Below are 25,165 nucleotides of genomic sequence, written 5' to 3'. Positions count from 1 at the left end.
CTTGCCAATGGGTTTCAGCCTTGGGCAAGTTCGCTATGGATTCAGTGTGACCAAAGAAATTGACAGCAAAACGTTCTTGGGGTGAAAGGGTTATACCCAACTTTATTTCCAGGTGGCAGGTCAGTCACTAAAATCCCATTCACTCAGAGTAAGCCTGCATGCAGCAAGCTGGTCTCTGCCTCTGGGCCCCTCTGCCCGCACAGCTGTCCTCTGGGCCCCTCTGCCCACACAGCCGTCCTCTGGGCCTCTCTGCCCGGTCGTCCCACACAGCCGTTCTCTGGGCCTCTCTACACAGTCGTCCCGCACAGCTGTCCTCTGGGCCTCTGTCCTCAGCGCTGCCACCACTCCAGCCTCTGCTCTCCTGCAGCCTTACAGCCCTGCCACTGTGTCGGGCCCAGAGCACGGGCGGAGCTCTTTATATAGAGTCAACAGCCATGTTTTGCCCACAGGTGTGCAGTAAGCTAGTCAACCAGGGCCAGGGGAGAATCCTGGCCACAGGAACTCTCATTTTATCCACAATAGACATATTCGAGTAGTACAAAAGAGTATACAGCTAAAAATAACTCTCCCACTTCTGGATCCCCAGTCCCTTGATCTCTCTCCCCAAAGACAGTCATAGTTACCAGATTTGCAGGTTTATGTCTAAAACTTAGTCTGTGCCCATGTAAGTAAGTCATTCCACCTTATTCCAGATGAACGGAACTCATTCTTACAGATGATACTCTGTTGTACAAATCTACCGTAATATGTACCCCCTGTTCCCTTTGCTGGATTTGTAACCAGGCTTTGGCTGTTCTGCACGTACTGCAGTGAGCATCTCTTCATAGGACATGCAGGCAGGGGCAGAAGAGCCACTCCCTCTGCATCCAGAAGAGGTGGCTCAGGGAAGAGTGGTGGCATTTGGAGGGACTGCTGTCTCCCCCCCAACCCCCCATGTGACGAGGCTTCAGGAGGAGTCCCCGTATGGAATGCTCTTCTCCTGAATTTCCTCAATTTCATCACAGAATCAGACTTAGGAAATTGTTGGAATCTAATACTTAAGGTAAAATAGACTTTTTTCCAGAGGAGAAAAACTCACTTTAGTATTTAGTTTGAGCATGTTTGTTATATCACTATCTATACACAAGTGTTTTTCATGCCTTGAAGGTCAAAACAGCATAACTTTTCGTCAGTTATAATTATACCATTATACCATTTGATGTATTCTCATGATGTTTTGGTATTTTTAAACCACACCCCCTGTGCTCACAGTCCTCCTGTCCTCACCTGGGCACTAGTTGCCGTATACGTGGCGTCAGGATCTCATTAATATCATAGCGGGGATGCCTCGCTCAGCTTCAGAGCGCTGTGCTCAGCACATGAAGCATTGTGGTTACCGTGAGTTTCAGAAGGATAGAGCTGTTCAGGCTGGTGACTGGAACTTTGTCTCTTTTGGAAAAAGGCTAGAAGTACAGCTGGAAAGGAACCATTTTGTGTGAAATATGTGGACCCAACAAGGCTCAGAAAGGCCGTTTATGAGGAATCACTGAGTGCATTGCGGCCCTCTGCTGAGCCTTGGGGCAGCCTCTGGTCAGCAATGGCCGTAATCACGCCATTTGTCTCAGTTTGGTCTTGTATGTCACGGGGAGCAGAGTGAAGAATAGAACCCCAATCTGCTCCCCAGAGTCCAGCCATTGGATTTCTTCTGAACATTGCTCCCCTCAAATTCTCAGACTTCATCTACACGTGTTGGCTCTTGTGGCTTCCTGGGTCATGACTATGATTGTGCATTTGTTCCTGATCTGCATACTTTTGGTCAAAAGTCCCCAAACTATGTTTGCCATATCCTTATTTTTGAAGATTCTGTAATGACTTCTGAAGTAATTGCCACACTATCTCAGTGTCCCTGCCACCTAGTTCTAAGGTGTGTCAGGAACTTGGGTGGTTTGGGCTTGACCTTCTCTTTGATGTCACCTGCCTTCTCATGTTCCTAAATTACTAATTACAGTTCCAGATTACAAGGGACTCCACCTGTAGGATGAGCTTTATTTATAAAGTACTGTTAGGAATTATATTGGGTATAAGAATGAGACTAAGCTTTGGGGAGCATGATATTTCCCGCTAGTCTGGAAAATATGACATACTTCCTGGTGAAATATGTTATAGCTAATCAGAATAATTCAGGAAAGCAAGTTACTGCCTGTCTCGAAAATAAAGAGGTAATGATGGAAAGTGATGATGAATTCCCAGGCTCTTTCTCGTATGAACTTGAAACAACTTCAGCTCTTTTCTCTACAATAGAACATTCTCTTCGCTCATATTTAAAAATCTGTGTGTGGGATTATCTACTCTGAATTACCTTATTGGATTCTCTGTGGCAAATTATATCCACCAACTTGTCCTGCCATCGACCTGTTCTGTGGGGCTGAGCTCATGACCTTAACCCATGGGGAAACTAACCCTGTATTTGAAGGTCATCTGCCCCCGACAGTGTCTGCTTCTGTGAATCACATAGTGCCAAATAGAAATTAACTTTTTATGTCATTGCTTTGTGGGTTTCTTGGTGCCTTTTCTCCCTTAGCCAGAAGAGTTAACTGTAAGGTGCTCGGTTTAATGTTGATTTATGATTTTATGCATTTGTATTTTCCTGAATTGCACGTTCTCAGAGGTTAAGGGTGGCGTATAAATCATGTGCAGCCGGGTACAAACAAAGGCCTTATGGATGACAGTGATGACAATACGGCCATGTTGAGGCTGATCAGGGGGCAAGCTTAGTCATTCCGAAATAGATGAGATGTTGCTCTGGTTTCTCTTCAGAGCTGGCCTTTTTCTTTTTCCATAATGCTGCCTCTGCTTAACACCCACACACGTCCATTTTCAACGGCCCCATCACCCCAGTCTGGGTAGTGTATAGGAGGACGGACTCGTACGAACTCCATCCTGTCTCTGACAAGAGAATCCTGGAGTTAATTTCCATCACCTGATTTCTGCCCAGGCTTCATCCCCAGGCATCAACAGTGACACAGGGAATATAGGTTTGGGATGATGAGTTGATTTTCTTTTATTGATAAGACTTTTCATTTTCCCCATTTCATTGAAATGGTCTTGAGCCAAGGCAGGCAGTGCTATAGACGTCATTCAAGAAGCTCATTGTTATTTTAATGAGCCTGCGTTAAACCGTGCAGGAAATTAGAAGGCTGGGTAATTGAACTGTGGAAAATTATAGCTGGAGAAATTCATAGCCCTCCTGTCATAATGGAATTAGGCACTGGCAGTTGCCGAGAGGGCAGAAGTGCATCTTGAAAATTGTATATATTGTATATTTATAAAGAATCATTTTTCTTCCCTCTGCTGCACCTTTATTTATTTATTTTTATGAGGCAGTGTATCCATTTGAAAACCTAATTTCCTCCCCTGCTGATTTACTGCATGCCACTGCCTTATCCTCCTGTCATTAACTCAAGGTTACAGTGGTTAACAAGTTGTTTCTAGACAACTGAGCTCCACGGTAGGTTCCCTTAACAGAACTGAAATGAATTTTACCTCTAGTAATTTTTGGCCATTCCATGTTCTGGTACAGTTTAAAGTGTCTCCTTCTTTATTCTCATCCTCTTTCCCACCTTGAAAACAGGTGTGATACTTGGGTCTGGTCTCCTGGGTCAGGTGGGTGTCAGGATACTAAGGATCCTGGAGTTTGTCCTTAGCATCAACCCACTGTTTATTTCCACCCCACTCACTGCAGAGCAGGCTGCTGCAGACTGGGCTAGGTTTAGGGTAACAAGGTCTGTGCCCCAGCTCTCAAAGTCTTTATTAACTACAGAATGAGCCTGCCTCAGCGATCTCCAGGCTCAAAGCATGGTGACGCTGAGTAAGTGTCCACTTTTTTTTTCCTCTAACAAAAATCAAATAGAAGCTTATATATGGGCCATCCCTGATTCCTCCCTCTGGGAGTGAGAAAGGGCTGGCCCTCCCTGTCATTATCTGGTCATCAGTTCAACGTGGGTGTCAGGAGCCCATCCAGGAAGAAATTCGGGCCTGTCACTACCTCTCCCACTCACACTGCCTCTTTGAGTTCCCTTCATGCCCCTGAGGACACCGATCGGCTTCTCTCTGCACATTTTGCAGTGTGCAGTGATCATTCATTGATCACTTTGTGCCAGGTGCTGTGCTTTAGGAGATGATACTGAGCACAGCCTCGTCGACCATCTCAGGGAGCTTGCAGTCCAGTGAGGGAGACAGGAATGGTAGAGTCCAGCGTGCTGCGCCGGGTGCTGACACAGCGATGGGCAGGTGTCATGAAGGCAGCTTAGGAGGTGACTGCGAATGCTGACGTGAGGCGTGCCAAGAGTGGGCCGTGCATGTTCTTTTTCCTTGGTCAGAGTACCTTTGCTTAGAGTTCCCAGGTTGTGAGTCACAGTCAGTATCTGCCTTGGTTCTGAGATGAGTAAACCTGACAACTGCTGGCAATCAGATGCCCAGAAAATAAAAGGTGTTATTTCAGGGGTGTTATTTCATGCTAGATTTCAGGGGATTTTGCTTTTCCTGGGGGCATCTGGCTCCTGTCTCACTGGGGCATTTGGGAAACTCGCTGAGTGACCCTCTTGTGTGTTCTCAACACATCTGGCTGTTTGTTTCCTAGGTTGCCAAGAGGGTGATCTTACTGTCGGGCACACCCGCCATGTCCCGGCCTGCAGAGCTCTACACACAGATCATCGCGGTCAAGCCTACTTTCTTCCCTCAGTTTCATGCCTTTGGACTTCGCTACTGTGATGCCAAGCGGGTATTTATCCTCTCTTCCCCCTTGTCCCCTCCTCTGCTTTTGACTCTCTCTGTTCCTCCTCCCTGGCCATGGCATGGTCAGAAGAGCCCCAGGAGCTGTACCGAGATTTTGTTCTGCTTTCTTTGCCCCTTACTCTGACCTTGCATGTCATCAAGGGTAAGATCAAAACAGTTCCTCCTAGCTTAATGCCCACAGCGATTCCAGTGGAGAGACCAGTGGCTCCCTGCACTGAGGCAGGCACTGCGGTGAGCTGGAGGGGAGGCTGAGGCCCCATGTAGTCTGCCAAAAAGGTGAGGAAGCCTCGAGCAGGTGGAACGGGGAGCATGATCTCAAGCTGCCTTGGGGGCTCTCATCAGTGAGCCTGTGCCCAGACACATTATCATGAGTCGGGCCTGGTCGGTAGGCCATAAGCCTTGGACCTACAGATTATGCCTGTGACTCCGTCAGGGAGCAGGTACCTCTGTGCAACCTCAGTGCTCCAGAAATTGTAAACACAAATGTCACTGCAGTCCAAACCTTAATGTTTTCACTAAAAACAAAAGGGTTTATTTGATGACACGAGAAAATACAAAAGTGGAAAAAAAGTATCGTGCAAAGCTTTCCCTATCATTCACTCCTTCATTCTCTCCCTCTCCCCTGCATCTGTCTCATATATGGTTGGAGAATAACGCACGCCAAAATAGATTAGCTTTGTACATGAGAAAATGAACACTTGTGAAATTTAAACTTGTTAAATGTTTAAATCACATTATTCACAAATGCCAAATTCCTCCTGATGGGCCATTGAATCCATGAGTGTTGATGAGTCTGATGGAGCGAGTGGAGGCCAGGACGCTGTCCTCACTAGAGGAGGCTCCTGACACCCCCGGGATTTCTGTTCCCTCCTCGTCCGCTGTCGTACCTCCCCTCCAGATCGGCAGTGTGTTCTTAGCAAACTCCGCATGTCCCCTGGCCTGAGCTGGGAGGCCTCCCAGTGTCAGGCAGCCACAAGCAGGCTGACCAGAGCCTGTGTGCGTTTCCAGGAGTCTTCCCCAAAAGTGACCTCAGACAGGATGACAGACAAAATCAGTTCCTTATTTGCTCAGGCGTTCATTTTTCTCCTTAATCACCTGAGCTCTTTTCTTCTGGGGCTGGGCTCCCTCTCCTTAGGGACAGCCACATGGTCTGTGGCCTTCTCCGCCTCCTCGGCTTTGGTGCCTCCGTCGCTGGGTGCAAACCCACTGGTGAGACGCGCTCATGTTTGCCAGGGCCCTGGTTTGCCGCAGCAGATGGAAGCGCAAGTCCTTTTGGTGTCATTGCTGACAGATGTGGGTGGGGCTGCTCGCATCCTCTTCCTGAGCCCTGAGGAGCCCTCTCTGATCCATGCTCTGGAACATCCACAGAAACCTGAAGGGAGGATGCACCCATTTTTCTTTCTAATCTCTACTTTCAAAACCAGGACGATGAATTTATCCTTCAACGGCAGTCCTTTGTCTGGCAAGGTCGGACTTCCCAAACTCCTGCACTCTGTTCCCATACAGTACCCCAGGCCCTGAATTAGAACAGTGAGCTTTAGCCCCTCTCCCAGGTACACATGGCTTCTCCTTTTTCCCCATCTTCTGCTGTAACTTCAGAAATTTAGAATCCACAACTCGAGCTTCCCCTTGCTTCTTTCTTGCGGGTCGTGCCCCTGCTGCAAAAGCTCTAGCTGGACTCTACAATCTTATTAATTCAGATATTAAGGCATCAAAGACACAGACACTTTGGGGAAGTGGCTGCAGCTTACTCATTAGCCATGCCATCTATAAGGGCAAAGCCTTGCTCTGCAAGTTCGTGATGTAAATAAGATTGTCTGCCTTGCATTTTAAATACTTTTTTAAAAGTAAAAACTTTTCAAGGACTTTAAAAATATCCACTTACCTTCAAACAAAGTACTTATAATGTAAATTGTAGTGCTTTGCAAAGTTAATTGCAAACCATTTTTAGCTGGTTATTGAGGCACGAAATTTCTCTTAACATATTTAAAGCTATATACTTCTTTAACAGAATCCGTAATGCACTTTCCCATGAGTCAATCCAGATTAGATCGTGTATAGTTGTCATGGTCCTTCAAAACTCTTCGAGTGTGATTTATACCTCTGTCCTATTTGCAGATGACCCATCTTCTGAAAAGGATCTTTGCCTCCTGGACTATCTGGCCCAGGGTGTGATGTCTGTCACTGAGGGCGGTGGCTGAAGACAGGATTCACTGCCTTTACGCACTGCCCCTTCCTGTGTTCCCTGTCTCCAGCCACCAGCATCCCTTCCTCACATCTACCCTTTCTCTCCTTTTCACTGCCCACCAGCCACCACCATCCAAGAAAACAAACAAGTGTGGTGCCACTCTCATCTTTGTATCCCCCCTTCCCCCTAGCTCAGTGCCTGGTACATGGTGAGTTTTCAGGGAGAGCTTGTTGGATGTGATTATTCCAAATTTGACATCTTTGGTATTATTGGATTCTAACCTACAAGATTAAGAACTGACCATATTAGAATTTAGGACCGTGATATCCAAATTACTTATGATACCTGCTTATTCCCAGCATGACTTTTATTTAATGCAGCCAATATGCCAGGACAGCTTTTTTTTTTCTTTATTGTGGCCCCTGAAGAGAATGCTCCATGCCGAGCTCATTTTCAACCCCACAGCATGAAGGCATTTGCTGAGAACTTGCAGTGATTTCAGAGTACTTTTTAAAAAGACAAAGCAGTTTTTGATCATTTTATTTCTCCATCTTTGACTGTCTGTTCCTATCCTCTATTTAGCAGAGGCTTAGAGGACACCTACCATGTCTCCACAATGGTACTAGGTCTACTGGCCCTTGAAAATGAACAAGTCTAGCTCATACCGTAGGCAGTTCGTAGTCCAGGGGAGCGTGAGGCAGGTGCTGAAAATATAAGGCAGCGGACAACCTGGCTCCCTGATTTTCTATGAGACCATTGAAGTCAGTCCTGTTTCCAGTCAGATTGTTAATGAAAGATAGGGTTTTTATTTTCACTGGTACTGCCTTCTCCAGCTGTTTGGCGCAGAATAGACATTCTTGCTCATGGCCTCACATGAGCAGCTGCCTGAAGAGCCCATTGTACAAAGCACTGCGTGGGCACTCTAAAGCCCACCTCTGGACTCAGCCAGCCTGGCAGAAACCTGCAGCCCTGCCACCAGCAGCCCTGCAGCTGTGTTTACTGCACTGCACTCAGTAGTGCTAGTGTGACCCATGCTGAGGAACAACGGCTTTGAAGTCCCTGTGAATCTCGTCAAATGAAGGTATTCCTGACAACATTATTTATTACCTAGTGCCATGGACTGTGTAGGGTAAGCCCTAGTGAAGATGGCTTCTGTATTTAGTGTACGGGAATAGTCAAATTTAGTGTCTTGTTTGTTTTTGAGTATAATGGACACCAAACCACTTCACGTCTTGCATTCACTGCTAGGAAATCTTAGTGCCAAATTGTAGCACTCCATGTTGCATGTTTTGTTGTTCATCTGATTCCTAACTTTCTTTTTCCCTTTTCCTTCTTGTTTCTTATTTATTTTATATGAGGTTTTATTCAGTCTTTCAAGCCATTTGAAGTTCTCTCAGCAAAGCCACAGGAAGAGAAGGCTGTGAGAAGAGAAACCTACCTGGAGGTCACGGCCCTGTCCACTTGGCCCTGGGAGACCCTAACGGGCCATGTCTCTGTTCTGCTCCACAGCATTCCTGGGGATGGGATTATTCCGGCTCCTCTAACCTAGGAGAGCTGAAGCTCCTGCTGGAGGAAGCGGTCATGCTGCGGCGCCTCAAAAGTGACGTCCTTTCCCAGCTCCCAGCCAAACAGCGCCGGATGGTGGTGGTTGCCCCAGGCCAGATCAACGCCAAGGCCAGAGCTGCGCTGGATGCCGTGGCCAAGGAAATGACCACCAAGAACAAAACTGTGAGTCTGGGGCGGGGGATGAGGGTTTGGAAGCCCTTGCGTCCACACCTGTTTCTTCCCGGGAGGGGCTCTGTGGAGGTTACCCAGTCTTCTCTGAACTTGCCTTTCTGTAACCTCTTCCCACCTCCCCAGGCAAGGACAGTGAGCCCATTCCACTTCTCAGCCTACCTAGTCTGCTTCCGAAATCTCTTCTTAATTTGCAGTTTTATACTTGTGCAGATCACTGTTGATGGATGATCATAAAAATAAACTCCATATCCAACTGCAGGATGGTGATACATATTCTGAATCCCTCAAAGGTTGGAATTTATGTTGAGTGTGTTTTGAGAATGCCTCAGTCTGGTGGCAGTCGTTAGAGTTCAGTCCTAAGTGGTTTTGACAGGTATGTTAGCCCTCTTACCATTCCATGTCATTTGCTTTAATCAAAATAACAAATTGATATCTGTAAAGCAAAGTAGAGTTTCCAACCCTCTTAACCCTTAATCCTTATTACAGTCATTCATGGTTGACAGGAAGTGGGCATCCCCATTTTATAGGGAGGGAAGCTGCGGCTCAGGGAGATTGTGATTTGTCCAAGGTCCCGTGGCTCTTCCTTGTCAAAACTGAGGCTATAACCAAGCCTGTTACCCCTATAGTTTCAAGCTCTTTTCCACAATGGTGATTTCATCTTTTCAAAACAGTTTCATTTCCTGTCTTCAGTGTCATACTGTGCTAAGTGCTATAAAGTGATTTACACCAGCTGCATTTCTGTCCTCTTGGGATAAAACCATTCAGTTTTCATTGCCAAGAAAGTAACAGTCATTGATATTTTTTTACATTATCATAAAGCATGATCTGGACTTGATATTACCCTGTATAAAGAAATTTAAATCTAGGTGAAATCCTAGCCTTTGGGGAGAGTACAAAATAAATAAGAATGACAAGATACAGAGTGCATGATTTTCTTAGTGTTATTTTACTGTGTGATGCTCAAGACTAGCGAGTAACAGGAGTGTAGGGTCGAGGGTATACTGGTAAACTGTCAAGCTGTATCTTATTTATACTGTATTACACATAATGATCTGAATGGTTGGAGGAACTAAGCAGGCATAACCTCTTTCCCGTGAAGTTTTCAAACAGTTTCACGACACTGATGTGGATGGACATACAAACCAGCGGTTCTCAAATTGTATTTCAGTAGAACCAGGGTGTTCTCTTGCTAAAATCAGTGTTGATCTTACCTTGTTCTGATTTCTGGAGATAAAAATTTAATGAATGGAAATTTTTTTCTCAGTTTTAAGTTTCTTCCTAGAACTTTCTTAAGTCTTTAATGGCTACTAACTTTTCCCACTAGTGAACTCTACCAGACAAGAAAACCAGTAAACAAGTACAGCAAATACATCATTAATGGAAAAAATTCAGGCGTGATATTTTTAGATGCAAAGATCTGAATGTTTATGAAACGCCACGTTTTAGTTCCTTGTGTGTGTGTGTGATGGAAGTAAGTCTGTAGGATTTCCCCAGAGAACATCCTCACCTGTGACTGACTGGTCCACTTCCTGAACCAGCTGGAGAACAGCCAATGTAGACAACTGAACAGGCAGTCAGGGGGCATTAGAATTGAGGAGGAGAGTCGCATTAAGTAGCCAAGAGGCAACTATAAATTGTTCAGTATGACCAAAAAGAAAAATAAAGAAATGAAACTATGAGAATTTTGAGCTTAGTGCAGCAAGGTTTAGAATCATTTAAATTTCCTGCCAATTATGTATAGTTCTTCAAGTTAGGTGAATGGCTCTTTCCAAAGATGATTTCAGATGTAACTTGAAAGTTTGATTTCTGAGTTTACAGGCAGTGATGTGAAAGTGATTAGGCTGAACCACAGAAACCAGTAATGTTAGGTTGATTTATAACTTCCAGTAACTATCAAACCCCTTAAAGCCTTTGGGAGATCTTGATGTTTGCTTACCTAAAAAGGGGAGCCACTACTTCCTCCATAGGCTTGGTGCTGGGAAAGTACATAAGGATAGTGTCAATTGCTCTGCATCCACATGTATGATTATTGTCTCTGCTTCTTTACCCAGAGTCTTAGCCCTGTTTTGCATATTATAAAAACAAACCCTAAATTACAGTGTAATTCTTCAAGAACCCAGTGGAGGAAAAGCCTAGAGCTCTTCCTCACCCAGTGCTTGAGAGTTGCTGTCTGCTTCCTTGACAGGCAGATTAACAGTTTATCCCTAAAAAAGAGAAATTGAGTTGGTACAGATTACCTTCAGCATGATGCTGAAGCCAGGTATTAAATTCCTAACCATAATAAGACAAATCCTTGAAAATTGGGTTCCCTTCTCTGTTCTTTAATGTAAATTCATTGTTATAATGAAAAATCCAAGTAGAAAATGAATTTACTACCTTTGTGATATAGACTATCAGAACCATTTTTACTCTTAAACCCACTGATTTGGTGCACCTGTAAACCATGGATCCGGTCGAGAGCCTCACCCTAACCTAACTCAGGCAGGGGAGTCAATGTCAGGTGAATTGGACTAGATTGACCACTGACTATCCCTTCCAAGCCCCCACTGGCTGTGAAATCCTGAGTTGAAAGAGTTAAAAGTGGGGAAATCATGGTTTTATGGTTTTAGTCAAATAAGGAGACCCTGCAAATCTACAGGAAATAGCCCCTTCCATTTATATAGTTACTTTGTAGCCCCCAAGTTCCCCTGCAATTTTGCACATTGTGGTGGTTCCAGCAAAGCAGGCTGACCTGTCAAGAAGTGATTCTTGGTTTCACACGCCTTCCCATCTGGAGGAAGACATATTTTAAAAAGATTTAAATCACAGAAGCCAAGGTGGAGCAGCCAATTTATAAAATGCAATGTATGACAAAAGCTTTTTCTCATTTTCAGCTGAAATAATAGATACCTCTTCACAAGTCAAGAAAAGCTGATTCTAACAGTCTTTTGTCTAAAGCCATTTTTTGATCAGTAAGACCAGGAGCAGGAAAATGAAACAAGTCCATGCAGACTTCCTGGTGACAGTATCAGTTCACCCTTCTGCCTTTTGACAGTCTGTTCAAATTCCAACATAGAAAAATACATTCAAAGCCCCAGTGGATCTAATTTAATAAAAGTCTAGGAGGCAGGAACAAAGAATGCAGGTTATTTAAAATTGCCCAGCCAGTGGCTGGCAAAAGAAGTGAGATCATTAATGGACTAGTATTATGTCTACTACTTTTTTTAATAAAAAAAGGGAGAGCTTTTTATTTTTTAAGATAAAACTTGATTTTTCCCACATTAAAAATACAATAGGTGTCTATTGTATAAAATCTGAAAAATAGAAGTACTTAATAATAAGTAACATTTATTAAATTTTTTATTACTATACTATAAAGAGTCACCTATCTTTTGTACCACATAATTTTGGCATATATCATTTGGGTATTTTTTCTATAAAATATATGTGCATTTTGCTTTAAAATATAAATTTCCATATACACTCATATATAAATACATATATAATGTGTGTAATAGTAATATATGCATTTTAAAAGCGGAATCAGGATCATAAGAATGTATATCAAGTGAGGAAGAAAATAGGTTACAAAGTTACATCATGAACACTTTTCCATGTTGTTAAATGTTCTTTGAAACATAATATTTAAAGACTGCATAGTGTTTCTTCACATGGCTATATTATAATTTTGCCAGTTATTTTTAGTTGAACATTTATTTCAATTGTTCACTATTCTAAGTAATAATATTCTAAAAAGTGGCTTCCATATGAATTTGTGTACATGCCATCGTATCATGAGGACAAATTTTAAGGGGTAAATTGCTTCATCACAGTGTGGGCGTATTTTGAAGGTTTTTGGGACACATTGCCGAATCAGCCTCAAAAAGACCCTGTGTACCATTCCACCAGCATGTGTAACAAAGGTTCCTTCACACCCTCATCTGCTTTGGGTGTTAAGTCTTCGGGTTTCACCAGGTTTCTGAAAGTGCTCTTCACCTTAGCTCCATCTGTTTGTCTTGCCCCCTCCCTTTCTTATTAGCCAGTGTGGAGTGAGTGAGCCTGGGTGGGAGGGAGGGACATGCCAAGGGTAATGACGATCTCTGAAGCACACAGGTGCCAAATTGTAGACTCAGGCATGTGTTCTGCAGGTAGGTCACCTGTGGAAGCCTGGCTCCATCCCTTTAGCTTATCTTTCTAGTGACCAAAGGTTTGAGGGCCTAATCTGCTGCAGGGGACCCTTTGAGGGTCCGTGGATGGACTTCATGACGTCTGTGAGCTCACTGGCCTCAAGCAGGAGTCGTGGGTGTGTCCAGAGCCTCTTCCAAGTCTCAGCTGCACCTGTAGCTGAGAAACAAGCTAAGACACACGGTCAGGGAGTCGCATCTTCACCATGAGTTCCTGGGATGGTTGAATTGTTTAATTGGACTACTGCCACAGAATAGCAGGAGGGACAGTGGCTACCACTGTCACCATGCACAGGGAAAATGAAATGGATCCACTACTGTGTCAGTGCCTCTAGGAGTTCCTGTGGTTCATGGTATCTTTCTCATCTTTTGCCAAGACCTTGAGGAAAGGCGCTGTTGAAAGCCAAGGAGCCATGTGGCCAGGCAACTTTTCCCACCGTCTTGTGCAGTGTCAGTAATTTTAAAGTACAGTCTGGCTGTGGCTGCTTTCCTGAGTTATATGTAATGAGTTCAGGGCCATCAATGTTACTACTCTGAGGTTACCTCCTGGCTCCCTGAGGATGCTGTCATATCAATCACTGGCCTCACAAGGCCCAGACACAAAGTAGGGGCATCCATAAATCCTTGCTTGCTAGTGGAAGGAGATGGCTGCTCACCCAAGGATAGTAAGAGTTCATGTAAAGAGTAAATAGTATGTAGTATTATGAGCAGTTTTTATGTCATATAATTACATATAATAAAATAATCATAACAATATTAGTAAATAGTATTATGAAACTATTTGAGCATCTCCTATGTTTGCATCCTTTGTTAGGGTTTGTTCAGATGCAAACAATAAAGAAAATATGGTTTCTGCTCTTGGGAAGTCAGTTACCTTATGTGGGAGACAGGACCAAAACATGTGATTGATGGTTTTGATATGATCATAGAATAGACTAGTTAGGGCTCAGTTGGAATTGATTCAGTAAGCCTTGGACAACAGTGAGCTTAGTCAGTTGGGTATGGACACAGTGTGGCAGAAGAAAGGGGGCAGCAAAACACAACTTGGGCCAATGTCATGTGTAAGCTGTCACCAGGTTTTGGTGAATAGGTGTGCTTAGCAGAGCTGCATTTCAGCTGATCATGAGCTTGGTCTGGATGGTGAAGCCCTGCCTGGAATGCCTTTTCCAAAGAGCTTTCATGTTCCTGGCCTCATTGGAGTCTCACAGTAGTTCTTAGAGGCTGACAGAGTAGCTCTAATATGCTGGTTCCAAGAAAAAACTAGAGTCCAGACACTTCCTGTGGCTTGGCTAAAGCACGTGGGTAAGTCAGGGTCTCCCGGCTCTGGCGATCGGTTGTTAGGATTTGTAAAGCTCAGAGTGGCGATAATTATATCAGCTTACCCCAGAGTTCTCAGAGTGGGAGACTTTAAACCCTTGACTTCTCTCTCCACAGAAAGCGCAGCAGAAAGAAGCCCTCATTCTCTTCTTCAACAGAACAGCTGAAGCTAAAATCCCACCTGCCATGTAAGTGGTCACCAAATGTCCACCTCTCTCTCTCTCACTTTTAAAAAGAAACACCCATTACCTTAGTCTGCCAGAACGGTCTTACTGCTCTGCGAGAAATGATCAGGGACTAGAATTACAGCCGCCTTAAATATAAAGCTTAGGGCGTCATAGTCTCATTACCTGAAAGGCATAAGTAGGCCTGTCACTGGAGTGAGCACTGCCAGGATGTGTTTGGGGTCCCCAAGGGATCCTGTCATAACGCCGGTGGGCTGGGGCTCCTGCCGCCTCTAGGGAGGGTGGGTTTGACCCAGACTCTTAAGGGGAACTTTTCCTCTTGGAGAACTGTGGTCTCTTGCCTGTAGGAAAAAATTGGGGGGAATCATGGAAGACCAGGAGGGCTGCCTAATGGAGATTCTCTGGCCTTCTCCAAAGACATGAAGTTCTAGCCTTTATTTGCCTACATGAAAAGCAAATTCGAAGTTCAAAAAATATAGGCAGTCGCAGTTGTCACACTTAGTTTTCCTTCTCCCTTATAAACTAAGGCTGAGTAATTTCTATTTTTAAAATTATTCACTGGCTTGAAAATTTTCAATTGTCTGCCTTTCTTAAAGAAAGGAAAAACCCACTCATGTTCAGGTATCAGTGTGGTGGAAACTTGAGGCAATTCTAATGATGCAAAGTTTGCCTAATTTTTATTGTTTAACATTCGTGCGAGGCTCTGGCAGGATAATGGTCCAAGTGATTAAATTACAATGAAAATGAATTTAGTGTGGGTTGAGTGCTGCCAGATTGGCTGGGGGGACTGAGATCTGCAATAGATCAAGACAGATACAGCCTGTCCTCCCCTGTCACTCAGCCCTCGGGTCTCCCCGCCTTATCAGCCTCTCCCTCCACACCCTTAAATGTGGTAAGAGAGTGAGTTCTCTGCTTTGTTCAAATCTGAGACTCCCCGCAAAAAGACCGCTGGATGTTAGCCAGCTCTCCTGTACCCTCTGGGACCTGCCTGTTTCATTTGCGATACTGTTACAAGACCATGAATTCCAGATGTAGTTTTCATAGCCTGGAAACATCTCTCTCAGCATCTAACCTGGGCTGCCCCCAACAACCCATTGCCCCTGTGCTGCTGAATCACAGAGGCAGGAGTGTGAGTCCTTCCCTTCCCTCTCTCAGATTGCTGCCTACCGAACTCGGGGTGCACGGTGTGCTGGGCCCAGAACCGCCGTTTCTTTAGAAATTTAAAATTAACCTTCTTGCCACCTCATAAATAACCTTGTCTTAGTCTGTTCAGGCTCCTATAACAAAAACATCGTAGAATTAGGTGACCTGAATAGCAAAAATTTATCTCTCATGGTTCAAGAGGCTGGCAAGTCCAAGATGGAGCCCAGTAGATCTCGTGTCTGGGGAGCCCTCTTCCTGGCTTGCAGGCAGCCGACTTCTCGCTGTGTCCTTCACCCCCTGGCTGTGGCAGAAGGGGTGAGGGTGCCCTCTTGGGTCTCCTTTTTTTTTTTTTTTTTTTTTATATTATCAAATGTACATCACAGTGGTCCAACAGTCCCCCTTCCTCACTGGTCCCTTCTCAGTGTCTATGAATCTAATGCTGTTTTGTTCCTTCTGTTTTGCATTGTTTTTATATTCCACAAATAAGTGAAATCATATGGTATTTGTCTTTCTCCTCCTGGCCTATTTCATGGAGCATAATAGCCTCCAGCTCCTCTTGGGTCTCTTTTATAAAAGCACTCATCTCCTTCGTGAGGCTCCACCTTCATGTGCTGCTCACCTCCCAAAGGCCCCCACCTCCCAGTACCTCCCAATCAGAGGTAGGATTTCAACATATGAATTTGGGAGGACACAAGCATTCAGTCTGTAACATACCTGACACGTCCAATTTTAAAACTCCATGATGAATTGTATAGTGCGTGATAATTTCCAAACAATTTTGACATCTATTAACTCGTGTCACACTTAGAGCCTCTTTGTGACATCAGCAGGATAAGTCATATTGGCCCCATTTTAAAATGCAGAAACAGTAAATCTTATGCATACTAGCCTTAGGGTCACATAGCTAGTAAATGGAAATTAGATTATACATCTTAAAACCCCAAATTTCTCTGCTATTTGGTTTTCTTCCCCTTTTTGCTGTTGTTTTCACTTTAATGGACATCTTCCAATATAAAAAGCCAAGGTTATGGTGGTAGGCAAATATTTCCAGCCTGGTAATTTAGGGACTTGGGGATGGGCAGAGCTACAAAGCCATGTCTGAGACGTAGAGGGGAAGGGGAATTTGGAAAATTGGGGCCTGCGGTATTTATGAACTGGCCAAGTTGATTTTATTGCCTTGTGACTTTTTGATGCTATAGCAATACACTTTTTTTGCTTATGTCATGGCAAATTTTATGTTTCTCAAACTAATTAAAGTAGATTCTCTATTAGTGTCAACAGTTCACAGAGTGAACTCACATTCATACCCTGGTTGGCCATTGTGCTGTTGAAAATAATTCTCAGCTGTTTAGAGGACAGCCCACCTACCTTTCTGCCACCTGCCTATGACAAGCTTCTGAGAGTTGTCCTTCTCTAAGAAGGGCGATGTTTGAACGTTTCTCCTCTGCCCAGACACACCCGTGTGTGGGGATGGCCTCAGGCGGAGAGAGTGCTCCTCCTGTCTGAGGAAGCCCACCTTCCCGTCGCCCCTCTGGGAACAGTGGCCGCTCCTGGGGCTGTGAACCCTCTGCAGGGTATTGATCCTGGGGAAGCCTCAGGGGTCCGCTGGCCAGGTGGCTCTCTACCCCACAGCTCCCAGTTGGTAGCTGCCTTCCTTCATTTAAGGCCACAGATGAAGATAGGGGGGCAGGAAGTCAAGAAAAAAACACAGTGGATGAAGGAGAGAAGTAAATCAAGGGAATAGAGACCAAATAAGATCCTTTACTCCATATTTCCTTTTTCTTAGAAAAGAATCCTCTTCACACTGACTTAACTGCTGGCCTTCTAGTTGGCAGTCTAATGTGGGAAGGAGCCGGAGAGCTTTACCTGAACCATGTCCCCTGTTTATTACTGTGTCTCATTATTATGCTTCCAGCAATTTGATTACTATCAAGAATCCCTTAATCCTCTCCCTAGGCATTTTCAGATCTTACACGACACTTCAATTTGTACTGAAAACATATCATAATGATAGTAGCAGCTAAAGTAGAAACTGGTAGTTATCTTCAATGATCCCAGATAATAAGAAAGTTTCAGTAATATATGAGAGATACATAAAACATAAGGATACTTCCATTTAGTTGTGTATGAGAGATGACTTCATAGTATGGAAGAACTCTTTCTGCACGTAGCAGAGGATGGCTTCCCCACAGCTGCTCATTTTGCTGTGACCTGGCCTGAAGGGAGGAGGGAGAGGTCAACTCTCAGACAAGGGAGGGTCCCCCGAAGGCATCTGCTACAGATGCAGTCCCTTTTCAGTAACCTCAACTAGATGAGTGTATGTCCCTTTATTGTCAAATGCAGTGAATATATCCTGGATCTACTGGAAAGTGGAAGAGAGAAGTTTCTGGTGTTTGCACACCATAAGGTGGTTCTGGATGCAATTACTAAAGAGCTTGAGAGAAAGGTAAGCTCCTTTTAAAATTCAACACAGGATGCTTTTATTGTTTGTGTATTGGCTGCTAAGTTGTTCTAAGTAGGCTGAGGTCAGATCTGAGCAAAGAAGTGAGATTATGTTTTCCCCTAAACATTGCTCAAGACTTTCTAAAGAATTCTTGCTGTAGGACCACTGTGGGGTCAAACTGTGCTCCTGGAGTGTCATTTAGCTTCCTCCCTGCTTTATACAGATGTCCCAGGAGTCTCACTTTAGGAATGTCTCCCAGTGGGTCCTCCATTATTCTGTGTAAGTTATTACAAAATCATCAATAGAGGAGTCAGCAAAAACCGTCCCCTTGTGTAGGGCGAGCATTTATGTGAATATCCTTTTCTTTCCTTTTGTTCCTCCTTATTACTGTCACAGTGCCCTTATTAAATGTACATGGCAGTGTGCAGACTTCAGTACAGTTTTATAGCTCTCATTAAATTGAATGAAAAATATCTAGAAGCATTTCCAAGGTGTTCATTAAAACTAAATACATCAAATTAAGTAAGAAACCAGGCTTGTGTAGTTGTAACGTTTCACATGGAAATGCCGTCCATCTTTACCAGCTTCTGCATGGAGAATTAAATAAGAAAAGCTAAGCACATATTTTCATCTCTCTTTTCATTTTTTGGTTAAATTTAGGACTGTAATTGCCTTTTGTCTTCCTTCTTTTATTACATTTATATGTAATATTACAAACATGCAGATGAGATGAGTACAAATAGATCGCAAATGCTTATGTGTCCCCAACCCAGATTTAATACACTAAATATTTTGCTGTATTTATTTCAAAGTTTATTGTTTAATTAATACTTAGGCCCCATCAGCAGCCCTTTAACTCATGCTTCTTCCTTCTTTCCCAGATTTAACCACTATCCTGAATCCTGTCCCTCCATATTTTCAGACTTTACTCTGTGTACCCTTAAACAAAATACAATCTCCTTTTGTATATATGTTTTTTAAATTACCAACATGGCAGCCTAGGGAAAGTACCCTGCAGTTTAGTTTTTGCTCAACATTGTTTTCGAGATTTCTCCATACAGCATTACACGAGTGGTTCATCAGTGGAGCAGCTGAATAGTATCTCCTTGGATGACCATAGTATAGTTTATCCATTCTCCTGCTGATGGATGTGGAGTTTCATTTATAGTTTTTGCTGTTATGTAAATGTCTTGTGTGTGTATATATACATACTGTGTGTATGTGCATGGCCGTGTCCAGGCATGATCATTGCATAGGCTTATCTTTAACTCTACTAGGTATTGTCAAATTGATCTCCAAGGCAGTTAGTTCAAATTTATAACCCCAACATCAGCTTTTGGGAATTACTGCTGTTCTACATGCTCAGTAACATGTACTATTATCAGACTCTTTACTTCTGCCAATCCAGTGATGAAATCTCATTTCATTTTTTTTTTTTTTCTGACTACCAGCAAAAAGTATGGCCTTTTATGTTATTGGTCATTTGAGGCTGTCTTTTGTGAATATTCTGCCTTGCTCTGTTATTCTGTTGGATTATTTGAATTTTTTCTTACTGAATGAGAAATACTCTTTATAAATTCTGTATGTTACCCTTCATTATGTTTTTATCTTCTCACTTTAAGATTCTATTGAAACTTCTATTGAAGTTTTTAATTGTTACTTACATTTCAAGTTTATTAGTTCTTTCCTATATTGTTTTTAATTTTTATGAGTGGTTTAAGAACTCTTTCCCTCTTTAAGGTCATGAAGATTTTGTCTTGTAATTGTTTTTTTTCTGAAAATTTTAGAGGTTGATCATTAATCCACCTGGACTTGAATTTTGTATATGATGAGATGCAGGAAGCCAGCCAATAGAATTAAAAGCTATAATCCCTGGAAAGGAACAATCAGGGCTTTCACTATTTTCCAGAAACTCAAGACAATTAATTGGAAAGCTGTTAGAATGCATGAGTTTATTTAGTAAGGTGCCTGGACTCCAAATAAATATACTAAAATAAATTGCCTTTTTTATGTAGCACCTATAACTAATTAGTAAGTGTAATGATAAAAAGAACAAGCCCACAGCAACAAAAAATATAGTTACCTAATAGTAATCTCACCAAATAGAGTGTAAAATCTAATGAAGATTGGAGACTCATGCTGGGCTCCTGTGAAAAGACTAAAAGAGTGTAAAAATACGGGTTCTTCTCAAAGTAATTTATAGGCTCAATTCAATTCTAGTAAAAATTCCAGTTGTTTTTTCAGGGGAAATTTATAGTATTCTAAAGGAGTCTCAGAAAATAAGCAGGAAAGGTCCTTAAGACAGCTTTGAAACAGCAATGTTGATAGACTTGGCCCTCCCATATTTAAATTACTAAAAATCTATTATAAATCTACTAAAATGTATTAGACAGTCTATTCAAAAACTGGTGGTCAGATGAGTGGAATAAAATGGATAGCTGTTTAGTATAAATAAAAAATATATCAAGAATCATCATAAATCTGGTTTAATTTATTCAACAAATAAAGTTTGGGTAATTGGCTAAGTAATTGGGTAGAAAACTTAAATGGAACTTTACCATATTAAATTTCAGATGAATCAAAGCTCCTTAAAATCATCAAGTACTAGAAGAAAATATAGATGGACACATAGCTGATCACTGGATATGGAATGGGTCTCTAAGCATGCAAACAATGAAAGAAATCACAAAGGGAAAAATGGATTCAAATTACCTAAAATACAGATCCTTTCTGTCACACATACACAGTTGCTAAATCATGGTTTTGTACATTTGGTGCAGTTTTGCATGGCAGTGGGCAGTAACTTAATTCATAGACTACTTTTTTCAAGCTCCTCTTATAGAGTTTATTCTAAGAAAATAATCAGACCAGTCAGAAAGATTTATGTATAAGAATTTGTCATGTTATTTGTAATACTGAATAATTAGAAACCTAAATGTCTGTCAAAAGATATACTGTTAAGTAATAGTCCAAAACCAGCCATAGAAAGTATAACGTAGACCAGTAGTTTTTTTTTTCCTGTTGTGTTCTTCTTGCTGCTGACTTTTTTTTTTTATTATTAAGGTTTGATTGGGGGGTCAAGTCCCCACCAATACCCCAGTGCAGTCACTGTCCATCAGTGCAGCAAGATGCCACAAATCTGCTATGAGCCTTTTTTGTGCTACACTATTTTCCCCGTGACCCCCCACACCATGTGTACTAAACATAATACCCCTCAATCCCCTTCTCCTCCCTCCCCACCCACTCTCCCACACCCCTCCCCTTTGGTAACCACTGGTTCCTTCTTGGAGTCTCTGAGTCTGCTGCTATTTTGTTCCTTCAGTTTTGCTTCATTGTTATACTCCACAGATGAGGGAAATCATCTGGCACTTGTCTTTCTCTGCCTTTCTTATTTCACTGAGCATAATGTCCTCCAGCTCCATCAGTGTTGTTGCAAATTTTAAGAGTTGTTTCTTTCTTATGGCCAAATAGTATTCCATTGTGTACGTGTACCACATCTTCTTTATCCATTCATCTACTGATGGACACTTAGGTTGCTTAGACCAGTAGTTCTTAACTTATTGAGATCACTGTACCCTTTAAGAATCTGAAATATGAAAAAATTCAACTCCCCTAGTAAGTAAATGAAAATAAAAATACTTTTTCTTAACCAATCAAATCTGCAGGTTTTAAGAATGCTCACTATTGATAATGGTGCAGTGAGCTGGACATGCTTCAAACAATGCTTCAAAAATAATTTGGTGGATAATATCAGGAGCCTTAAATTGTTTCCCTTTTGCCATGGTACTTTGATTTTTAGTAGTTAATTTAAGGAAATAACCATGGGCAAATAACATATGGGCAAAGAACCTTGAAGAGATTTATTTAACCCATCCTTTAAATTTTCTTATTTTTATAACTTTATTGAAGCATGATTGTCATGCAATAAACTTCACATATATAAAGTGTACATTTTGGTGGAAATCAAGATAGTGAACCTATCTGTCAGCCCCTAAAGTATCCTCATGCCATTGCTAACCTCTCCTGTTTCTCCCATCTCCCACCCTTCCATCTCCAGGCCACTACTGATCTGCCCTCTGTCATTATAGATGAATTTGCATTTTTAGAGCTTCATATAAATATGGAATCTTGCAGTGTGTACTCTTTTTCTGATTCTCTCATTTAATATGTTTTGAGATTCATACATGTTATTGAGTGTATCAACAGCTCATTCCTTTCTGTTGCTGCGTAATATTCCACTATATGCATATGCCACAATTTTTGATCCATTCACCTGTTGGTTGACATTTGCCAACCCACCCTTTTTTAGTGAAAATTAAGAATCCCCCAGATGTGAAGAAATAGATGAATGATTAAATTATACTGTTGCTGCATAATGAAATACTACATAGCCATTAAAAATCATGTTTTAGAAAACTTTTTAATAAATCTAGTTTATTTATAATACAATGTTAATTGGAGAAAATCAGGATATAAAACTACCTAAAAATGTTTTATACACATTGAGAAAAGAGTGACAGGAAAAAAACAGATTGGAAATAGTGTTCATACTTTTATTCTCCTTATAATGTTTGTCTTTATTTATCACTATAAAAAAAATAAATAAATGCCCCTTTAAAGAAAACAAGCTAAACTTAAGCAAGTGCCATACAACCGGGCAGTTGACTCCTGTATGTTTATCTCAGAGGAATGAAACCTTATGTTCGCACAGAAGCTTGAACACAAGTGTTCATGCCAGCTTTATTTGTAGTAGCCCCAAACTGGAACCAGCCCGGTTTCTCTGCAAAGGTGAATGGTAAACTGGTAATCTATATCACAAAGCCCTACTCAGCCATTAAAGGGCTGAACTACCGGTACATTCAACAGCTTGGATGAATCTCCAGGGAATGATGTCATGTGAGCAAAAGCCCATCCCCAAAAGTCACACACTATATTAACATTCTTTTTTTATTATTATTAAAGTATTATTGATATACATTCTTATGAAGGTTTCACATGAAAAACAGTGTGGTTACTATATTCACCCATATTACCAAGTCCCCCGCAACCCATACCCCATTACAGTCACTGTCCATCAGTGTAGTAAGATGCCAGAGTCACTATTTGCCTTCTCTGTGCTACACTGGCTTCCCCGTGCCCCCACACACACCATGTGTGCCAATCATAATACCCCTCAATCCCCTTCTCTCTTCCTCCCCACCCATCCTCCCCAACCCCTCCCCTTTGGTAACCACTAGTCCCTTCTTAGAGTCTGTGAGTCTGCTGCTATTTTGTTCCTTCAGTTTTGCTTCATTGTAATACGCAATAAAAGAGGGAAATCATTTGGTACTTGTTCTCCACCTGGCTTATTTCACTGAGCATAACACCCTCCAGCTCCATCCATGTTGTTTCAAATGGTAGGATTTGTTTCTTTCTTATGGCTGAATAGTATTCCATTGTGTATATGTACCACATCTTCTTTATCCATTCATCTACTGATGGACACTTAGGTTGCTTCCATATCTTGGCTATTGTAAATAGTGCTGCAATAAACATAGGGGTGCATATGTCTTTTTGAATCTAAGTACTTGTATTCTTTCAGTAAATTCCTAGGAGTAGAATTCCTGGATCAAATGGTATTTCTATTTTTAGTTTATTGAGGAACCTCCATACTACTTTCCACAATGGTTGAACTAATTTACCACCAACAATGTAGGAGGGTTCCACTTTCTCTGCATCCTCACCAGCATTTGTTGTTCTTAGTCTTTTTGATACTGGCCATCCTAACTGGTGTGAGGTGATATCTCATTGTGGTTTTAATTTGCATTTCCCTGATGATTAGTGATGGGGAGCATCTTTTCATGTGCCTCTTGGCCATCTGAATTTCTTCTTTGGAGAATTGTCTGTTCATATCCTCCACCCATATTTTAATTGGATTATTTACTTTTTGGTTGTTGAGGCATGTGAGTTCTTTATATACTTTGGATGTTAACCCCTTGTTGGATATGTTGTTTACAAATATATTCCCCCATACTGTAGGATGCCTTTTTGTTCTGCTGATGGTGTCCTTTGCTGTACAGAAGCTTTTTAGTTTGATATAGTCCCATGTGTTCATTTTTGCTTTTGTTTACCTTGCCCAAAGAGATGCATTCAGGAATAAGTTGCTCATGTTTATATTCAGGAGATTTTTTTTGCTTATGTTATCTTCTAAGAGTTTTATGGTTTCATGACTTACATTCAGATCTTTGATCCATTTCAAGTTTACTTTTGTGTATGGAGTTAGACAATAATCCAGTTTCATTCTCTTGCATGTAGCTGTCGAGTTTTGCCTTCAGGCCATTTACATTTAGGCTGATTCTCAATAGGTATGTACTTACTGCCATTGCAGGCTTTAGATTCATGTTACCAAAGGTTCAAGGGTAACTTCCTTACTATCTAAGAGTCTAACTTAACTCACTTAGTATGCTATTACAAATACAATCTTTTTTTTCCCCCTGCTCCTTTTCCTTCCTCCTCCATTCTTTATATATTAGGTATCATATTCGGTACTCTTTGTCTATCCCTTGACTGACTTTGGGGGTAGTTGACTTTATTTTGCAATTAATTGTTCTGCTTTCTTTACTGTGGTTTTATTACCTCTGGTGACAGCTATTTAGCCTTAGGAACACTTCCATCTATAGCAGTCCCCCCAAAATATACTGTAGAGATGGTTTGTGGGAGGTAAGCTCTCTCAGCTTTTGCTTATCTGGAAATTGTTTAATTCCTCCTTCAAATTTAAATGATAACCTTGCCAGGTAGAGTATTCTTGGTTCGAGGCCCTTCTGCTTCATTGCATTAAATATATCATGCCACTCCCTTCTGGCCTGTAAGGTTTCTGCCAAGAAATTTGATGATAGCCTGATGGGTTTTCCTTTGTATGTGATCTTTTTTCTCTCTTTAAATAATCTGTCCTTATCCTTGATCTTTGCCATTTTAATCATTATATGTCTTGGTGTTGTCTTCCTTGTGTCCCTTGTGTTGGGAGATCTGTGCACCTCCATGGCCTGAGAGCCTATCTCCTTCCCCAGATTGAGGAAGTTTTCAGCAATTACCTCCTCAAAGACACTTTCTATCCCTTTTTCTCTCTCTTCTTCTTCTTCTTGTACCCCTATAATACAAATATTGTTCTGTTTGGATTGGTCACACAGTTCTCTCAGTATTCTTTCATTCCTAGAGATCCTTTTTTCTCTGTGCCTCA

General features: G+C 42.0%; 1 protein-coding gene across 5 annotated transcripts in view; it reads left to right on the top strand.

Annotated features, from left to right (window-relative positions):
- Positions 1-25,165, top strand: part of SMARCAL1 (SNF2 related chromatin remodeling annealing helicase 1) — a 61,828-nt gene that overhangs the window by 25,140 nt on the left and 11,523 nt on the right. For 4 of the 5 annotated variants that reach the window (XM_037016443.2, XM_037016442.2, XM_037016441.2 and 1 more), the window contains 4 exons: positions 4,619-4,759; positions 8,471-8,689; positions 14,296-14,366; positions 17,850-17,952. In XM_037016443.2, coding sequence (XP_036872338.2) covers positions 4,619-4,759; positions 8,471-8,689; positions 14,296-14,366; positions 17,850-17,952 — 534 coding nt within the window. The remainder of the gene's footprint in view (positions 1-4,618; positions 4,760-8,470; positions 8,690-14,295; positions 14,367-17,849; positions 17,953-25,165) is intronic. The other variant, XR_012123544.1, reaches the window with a different exon arrangement.

The sequence above is a fragment of the Manis javanica genome, chromosome 12, assembly GCF_040802235.1.
Source record: "Manis javanica isolate MJ-LG chromosome 12, MJ_LKY, whole genome shotgun sequence".
NCBI lineage: Eukaryota > Metazoa > Chordata > Mammalia > Pholidota > Manidae > Manis > Manis javanica.
Note: the sequence above shows the minus strand (reverse complement) of the source record. Positions and strands in the feature narration are given on the sequence as shown.